Raw genomic sequence first — 8,170 nt, 5'->3', positions numbered from 1 at the left:
CCTCCCCTGAAAGCCGCCTGGCGCAGAGGTTGGCTTGTGGCCTCCCGTAAGGCTGTCGCCGGAGGGCGTCCCAAAATCTCCTCTCGCCGTCTCCGCCGCCTAGAAGCAGGCAATACGAAGGAGGGAAAGCGAGCGCAGGAACCCCTGTCCCCGCCCCGAATTCTAAGATTCCCAAATTGTTACCTTTTTTAAAAGTATTACAAATGGCAAGCGCTTGGCTACCGTGGAAAGTGTGGGAGGCAGCAGCTCAGGGGTCTCGCAAGTCCCACGTCTTAAAAATCAGCTCCTGAGCCAGAGCGGTGGAGGGAAGGAGGCCTTTTGATTGGCTTCCAAGTGAAACAGGACTCTCCGTTTTTCCTTTGTTCCTAGGTTCATCCGGAATTGTATGTTGACAAATCAAGGGGAGACAAACTGAAGATCAATCTAGATGTTATTTTTCCACATATGCCTTGTGCTTGTGAGTCAGGCTTCTGAATATTGGGGATAATTTTCGTACTTGCCGAGGGCCTAACAGGCTCAGTGTGCCTGGTGCTTCCGAACGCCGCACTGCTGCTTGGGCCACGGACAGGGAGGAACTGGTGATCCCTTGTGGTTATGCAGTGATTCCAGCCAGGCCCGCTGGGCGCTTAAACCAGCGCTTCCAGTCAGGCAGTCTTATTTTTCTAGATTATAAATGAGGCTAAGGCGTAAACCCACTTACATTTCTGTGTGGTGGTGTACTTTATCAGAGAGCTCAGTAATATTGAAAAAGCTGGCACAGAGTTCACTTGGCACTCAAGATTTGACTTTATTGTTGTTGAAAAGCTTTAGAGTCTCCTTTGGAAGTTACATGACAAGGCACAACTTTTCTGTGATTTTTGTACTTAAATTCTGACTGTAATGCCACGTGATGACCTTTCTCCAAAATTTTTAAAATCACAATGAGCATTAATAATCCGATTACCTTTTAACTAAATTCAAAACAAAGTTGCAGGATGAAGTGATGGAAAATTTTGCAAGTCTTACTGGGTATTACTGCTGTGCATGTTATCCGACTGTCCACTAATCTTCCCTGCCTCTTGTTCTGCTGTAGTAATTCCTCTGAGTAATGCATTGGGCTCTACGTGTAGTGAGTCTGACTTCCTTCTGACCACCCAAGATATTATTGGTCTTTGCCTTCCTCACATTTAAAAGGGCGTGGGAAGGCCAGAGAGGCTGGAAACCTCTGCTGTTTTGTGCAGAGAAACTGTCAGTCTTACATGAGAGCATGTAGCCAGCAAGTGCATCATGGTGCTTTGATACCAGGCTGAGACCACAAACCTTCTCAATCTTCTTTGTGAAGAGGGATCACAAGGAAGCGTGCTGATGTTGAAGGGGGAAGGATGAAGGGGGGTAGAGGTAGGAGGCAGCTTTCAACCAATTTTAAGCTTAGCTCCTGAACTCCTGAAAATGGTTATGGGCTTTGAGGGATTTGGATTTGGGTTTTTTTATGGAGTAGTATCTGGAGGCTTCTCCTAGTCATAGTTATGCTCGCTGGTTTCAGATTTGAGCATCGATGCCATGGATGTAGCAGGAGAGCAGCAGCTGGATGTAGAGCACAATCTGTTTAAACAACGTTTGGATAAAGCTGGCCATCGTGTGACTCCAGAGGCCGAAAGGCATGGTAAGATGCTGTTCTGCCTTTCTTGGATAGATGCTGTGGTAGTCTTCCCATCACTGTATGCCTGTTTTGAGATTCATGGGAACAAGTGACAACTGAAGAGCATTTAAATACCATAATCTTTTGAAGAGTTTATAGCACGCAGATCTATTAAACTGGCAGATCAGACAATCTCCTATTATACTCACCACTTTTGCGAAGCAAATCTTTGCCTAGTCCCTCTGATATTATGACAAGGACTTATGGATGCATTTCACGAATAAAGCTGCTGAGTTAATGGTCTCTTATGACTAGAAATCAAGCAGCTGTTCTGGCAAAACTTGACTTTGGTTGTATCATTAAATCACAGCAGGCTGACAAATGGGATGACCTAGTTAGAGGAAAGAGCCTCTCTCCAGGGAAGGCTCCAGTGACTTGACCCTTAAGCCTAAATTTGCACTTTACTATGTTTTCTTTGTGTGTGTTAATGCATATCTGATAAATATATTTTAGTCAATTTATTGGTTACAAGTAAGTGGTCCTTGGCTACATAAACCTCTCCTATACATTCTTTATATGTTATGACTCATCGTTGTACTTCGATACAAACCAGGAACGATTCTGGCAAAGCTTTGCAATCTAACAGTAATAGTGTCCTTAACGAACATGAGTTCCTTATTACCTTTTCTGGGAGATAGTGTAGTTCTACGTATCAGCATGAACTAAATTTGTTAATTTGTATCACTCGGATTTAACTTCTCTGTTCTTGAAGTTGAAAGGCTAAACTAAGTGAAGAGCTGAAAAATCAGTAGGTACAAGAGTTTCTCCCGTTGTCACAGGAACGTCATGATAGTGTTCTCACTATTGTGTTACTTAGCAGCCTTTCTGTATTCAGAAGTTGTGGCATTACAAATTTAATGTCTGGGGACAAAAACAGCTTTTCTGTATCTAATTCTCTGTTAACACATGTAGGCCTCCTGTCTTACTTGTATTGCCAATCTCCATCAGGATTACTCCGTCTGAACCGTTTGCTCTGACTGCTTGTATAACCAATAGAGAGGAAGATAAACTTACAGAGAGCAAACATTCTCGCCTAGAAGAGGCATTTTAAAAGAGATCAGATGCATTGCATGCAACAAGCAATTTCTTCTGCTGTCTGGAAAAAGCACACGGCTAGTTCAGTTTCCATCACCTGTGTTGCAAGTTAGATCGGAAGTATCCACCCGTCTTCATTAAACTCTATGATTATCAGTTTCTATTAGTAACACTGACGTTCAGTCAGTTATTTAAATGGCAACTATAGCAGTATTGACCTTAAATTTAGTAAAGCATACCCAAATTTTATGGAGTAGTATCTGGAGGCTTTTCCTAATCATAGTTACATTAAAATAGTTAATAGCTTAATGATTCTATGATAGGTTGCATTCTGTGCTTGGATGATCTTACTCATTTCCATTGAATGACAATAAGGGATTGAATTCTTTATTGGTGGTTCTCAATCGTTTTCTTCCTTTTAACGTGGACAGAGTTTTCCAATTTCATGTATCATATCTGCATGCAAGTTGAGGACCATGTAAACAGCAAGAAACCCTGCATGTAGAGTTTTATGTACTGCAGTTTCTTTATAGTATCTAAACTGTGTGCATTACCTCTGGATGCTGTTTCCGAGACAACTCAACAGGCAGCTACTGATTACATTTAAAAAGCTGTTACTGGTTGCTGTATCTTGAAAGACTCCATGTATTGTACAGGTGTTCTTGTTCAAATGGTGGGAATCACGGCTTTGACAAAGCATAGCAGTTATTAAGCCATATTCTTCCTGACACTATCTTTTAGTGTAATTGCAAGATGAAAAGCCATACCACTTTTTAAACAATGAATTCTTAAGTGCACTTTCAACTACTTTGAATGTTGTAAGCTTTAGAAAGAAAGTCTCACACAGTTGTTTAATAATGGGTAAGTTTTTATTTGCTCGATCAGAACTACCATAAAGTATTTGATTAAAGAAATAAGGTTAATGATTGATTTTCATGCATATTTCATGCTTTCTAATTAAAATCTCTTTTTTCTGTGGCTAATGTGAAATACAGACATCTTTAATACTCACTTCCGTCCACCTCCCGATCTCACCAAACAAGGCCCTGATAACATTTTATCCCCTTAGCAGTGTCTGACTATGTACTTTATCACCTTCCCCAGCATTAGTTATCCAAGGAGCCACCTTTTCAAGACTTATAGAGGGTAGTGCAGCAGTGCCTAGATAGTGAGCCTTTGAGGGCTTTTGTAACCCAGGAGACTTGGTCCTGTCCTTCAGGATTTGTGAGTTGAAACAGCCTGATTTTAAGGGGTCCTCTTACTATAAGAGCCAATGGTTTTGAAAATTTTAGAGACAAAATTCCTTGGCTGAATTACTCCTAACTCCAAAATTTGCAGACCTTTGATACTTGTTTTGGTTCCTGACAAAACAAAAGTCCTGTTTGAGTTTTCTGTAGGCATCTCCTGCCCTTTCGCAGGTTTCAGCTGTCACCAGCTCTCATCTCCTCTCTTACAAGTCCCTCTTCAGCCTTCTGCACATAAGAACATAAAACTCCATGAGTTCATGCCCCAGCCGTACTGCAGCTGCACGTTCAACACACGTGTGGCACAGACATTGGCAGAATTGTTAAGTCACGAAGAAGGTAGAAAGTCCTTGGAGATTTCTAGTGAGCAGTGGTTAACGTGTGTGCCTTGTCAGCATTGTCATCCTGGAGAACTGGGTGTCAATCTTCCACTCGGGAGACTCCCACTCTGATCTTGTTTCACAGCAATATCCTACACGTCTGGGACAGGATTATGCATTATGCACTGACTGTGGTTGACTGGTATTTAAAATTTTGTTTGTGTAACAGGTCCTGTATCAGTCGTAATTTACTGATTGTGTCTACTTTAGACAATGTTTTAACAAAGCCTTTATGCAAGTAACATCTGATCAGTGCTCCAGCAAGGCTTGCAGATAGCCAGTTCCTTCTATGGAGGGTGTTCTTGAGATGACAAATGCTCCTCTGCTTCTTGGTCTTACTTCACACCTCAACAGGCTCTATGCGTACCGTTTCAGGTGGGCTTTGAGTGCAGGATGCGCAGCTTCCGACACAAAATCGTTGTGTTCATGTGTAGAACGGTGTACAGGTTCCGGCTGGGACAGGGGTGACTTTCTCCCCAGTAGCTTGGGGGGTGTGCTGTGTTTTGGGTTTGGTATGAAAGGAGCGTTGATGGCCCAGTGATGCTTTGGCTGTTGCTGGGTGATGCTCGCACGGGGCGGGGGGAGCACAGCCGGGGTGGTGGACCCAGCTGGCCAATGGGGTATTCTGTACCATGTGACATCATGCTCAGTATAAAAACCGGGGCGGGGGGGGAGGGGCTCGCCTTTGACACGCGGTCGGTGGTCGGTGAGCAGTTGCATTGTGCATCGCCTGCTTTGTATATTCTGTTATTGTTGTTGTCCTCACTGTTACTATTACTGTTCTATTTTGTTTTCTTTCAATTATTAAACTGTTTTTATCTCAACCCGGGAGTTTTCCTACTTGTGCCCTCCCGATTCTCTCCTCCATCCCACCGGAGGGGGGGTGAGTGAGCGGCTGCGTGGGGTTAAACCACGACAAACGGTTACTTGTGTGTAGAACAAAACAAGAGTACAAGGTAGCATTTCTGGACATGCCTCATTACTTTGAATCCTCTTTTGTCTTAGAGCTGGGGAAAGAAGAAGAAAAAGTGTTTGATCCAAATTCTTTGGATACCAATCGCTGCGAGAGCTGTTACGGCGCAGAGTCAGAAGACATTCGGTAACCTTTATGCTTTTTCGTATCTTCTTAGCACTTGAATTAATACAGTTATGTTGCATGCACGGCTTTTTTTCAAAATGTCTATGAAGGTCTGTGCAATGAAATCCTCCTGGCACAAGTTCAGAGAATGATGAGAACTGTTGTGGTTTTGGTATGCCTTTAGAAGCTGCACTCATGATTGTTAAGAACATGCAGAGTTAAGTTGTCTACACGCCTGTTTAAGGGCAGTGCAAACTGCACTACCTTTGCAGTAGCACAAAGATTGTATCTCAGCAAACGGAATCTTTTCTGGGGTTATTTGGTGTCCAGAGGGGAGCTGTGTAAATAATTTCATCATTACGTGAGCTGTCTTGGAATAAAACCTGGTTATGGCTTTGCCTTCTTACTTCTGCTGCAGGCTTTGCATCCTTACGGGAGCAAAGACCAGACATTTATCGCTCACACAAACAACGGGTATCATTTGGTGTTTCTCATTCCTCCTACCTGCAAATTCCTGTAAGAATGGATCTGTGATAGTCCACAGGTTCTGGACTATCCTTTGCTATTATTGTCTCTGTAGTAACTTGGTTTGTCCCATCTGTCAAGTTGCATCCTTCCTCAGGGATGTTTCCATCTTGAGGGATTCATGATTCCAGCCTTCAACTTTGTCTCTGGTCCAGCAAAACATGGAACTAAGAAAGCAAACTGTTTTTTCCGGTGACCAAGATGTTATCCAGAGGTAGAAAAGTAATGAAGAAAGCTTGCCATTAACCCTCCTTCCAATGTTGACAGTCTTGGCCTAAAAACAGAGGAAAGGAGGAATAGAAACAGGCAGATGCTTTGTTCACACAGGGAATTTCCAAACGGCTCAGAACTGTGGGATACTGATGTTGGATTTCTATGCCAAGAAGTGACTTGGCTGTCTAAATGGACAGGGAAAGCCCTCTTCAGACTCAAGCACTGCATTAAAACAGCTTGCATTCTCTTGCCAAAATCTCAAAAAGTACATTAAGAAGTTTGAGCTCCTTCAGAAGCATTAGGCCAACTTTTAAGGTCCAGTCCCTGATGTTTGATTTATTGCTTTGTTGAAGAAAAATCCACCAAGGATTCAAGTCCTGAGCTGGAGCATCTCTTTATAGCGATAAAGATGGTAAGATGGTGCTTGTGCTTTTGCAGGTGTTGTAATACTTGTGACGATGTCAGAGAAGCATACAGGCGACGAGGCTGGGCCTTCAAGAACCCAGATACCATAGAGCAGTGCAAGAGAGAAGGGTTTAGCCAGAAAATGCAGGAGCAGAAGAACGAGGGCTGCCAAGTGTATGGTTTCCTAGAGGTCAACAAGGTGAGAGACGGGTTTTGCTGTGAACCTGCTGCACCCTAGAGGTCAACAAGGTGAGAGATGGGTTTTGCTGTGAACATCGTGCAGCAGCATGATGGTGATGACTGTGAAAAGGCAGGGTCGGGGCGTTCCTCTCCTTTTCCAGCTGTAGGTGTTCACAGGACTGTAATATAATAACCCCTGGGCTCAGCAAGGTACTTGTGCCCATAAGGGGGTTCAGTAGGAGAAGCGGTGGGAAGGGGCTAATTCTCTGTTTCGTTGTGTGGGCTGGTAGGAAGCATGCCGCCTGGAGAAGCTTAGCTTTTCCTACCGTATAGCTAGTGAGTCATTTTGCCGAGGTTTCCGGAGGAGGAGAGGCAGCTTCTCTGAGGTTAGATTGTCCCACCTGGCCTTCTAGTCTTACAACAGAGACTACCAGTGGATGCTGGAAATAACAGTAACCAAGAACTTCCCAGCACAGGTGCTGGAGAGAGTGAAATGTTATCTGCTTTAGAAAAACAGTGGAAGCGAGACAGTTGGAGTTGGTTGTTAAAGCTGAAAATGCTCAGAGAGGTGGTTTTTGCAACTGTTGTATGAAAATGTAGTATGAGATATACCAGATAACTGTAACTACCCTGTCATTTGGCGGGTTACCAAATGCAGAACACTTGGACATACAGGTTACAGAGCCAAGTACATTCTAAAAGTCAGGCCCAGGCTAATTTTTTTTTTTTTTTTTAATTCAAACTCTCTTTTTTTTTACATCTTTGTGTATTCTTCCTGGAGACCACATTCTTTATTTCTGGAAAGTAAACCTTTTACTCACAAAGCCAGACATTGTGATTTGAGCATCATCATGGGTACCGAGCAGTCAGTTCCCTCCCAATAGACTTAACTCCTTCTTCTTCCCATTTTTATGTCCACTAAAATAATCTGCATAGAACAGTTATTATCAACATCAGCATGTAATTATGGCTTTCCACGTGACTGCCTGTGAGGAAGAAGGGAAATTCATATCTCTTTTAGGACAGTATCTGCTGATATTGTCACCTATGAAAATGAGTTGCTTGGTGTATCTCGTTTGAACAAAAATTTAAAAATACAAGCACCAGTACGACTGCTTTATTTATATAGAATCAGACCTTCTAATGAAAGATTACTGTCTCCTGCAGGTAGCTGGAAATTTCCACTTTGCTCCAGGAAAAAGTTTCCAACAGTCTCATGTACATGGTAAAGTATTTTCTTTTCCTGCTTATTGTGACCTTTAGCTTCCAAGTGTATCTGACAGTTTTCTTTGACTATCTTTGTATTGCTATCCATAATAACAGCAGCACTGCTTCAGTGGGGAGGATGTTGTTGGAAGTTTTGTTACAGAGGTTTAGAACTATCATGAACAAATAGAAAAGTGTTTTCTGGAGGTGCTGCCACACGGGTGTG

General features: G+C 42.9%; 1 protein-coding gene across 1 annotated transcript; it reads left to right on the top strand.

Moving 5' to 3' along the window:
- Window positions 1-283: 283 nt before the first annotated feature.
- LOC104081701 (endoplasmic reticulum-Golgi intermediate compartment protein 3-like) lies at window positions 284-7,963 on the top strand (the record flags this gene model as incomplete). The annotated part of the gene is given in 5 exon segments (XM_009584543.1): window positions 284-457; window positions 1,523-1,642; window positions 5,343-5,436; window positions 6,592-6,757; window positions 7,906-7,963. Coding segments are annotated over 5 exon segments (612 nt in total), but the record flags the coding sequence as incomplete, so codon positions are not given.
- Between the last annotated feature and the right edge of the window lie 207 nt (window positions 7,964-8,170).

This window comes from Fulmarus glacialis, unplaced genomic scaffold (genome assembly GCF_000690835.1).
Source record: "Fulmarus glacialis isolate BGI_N327 unplaced genomic scaffold, ASM69083v1 scaffold8759, whole genome shotgun sequence".
Lineage (NCBI taxonomy): Eukaryota > Metazoa > Chordata > Aves > Procellariiformes > Procellariidae > Fulmarus > Fulmarus glacialis.
The sequence above is the reverse complement of the archived record's forward strand: the minus strand, read 5'-3'. Positions and strand labels throughout refer to the sequence as shown.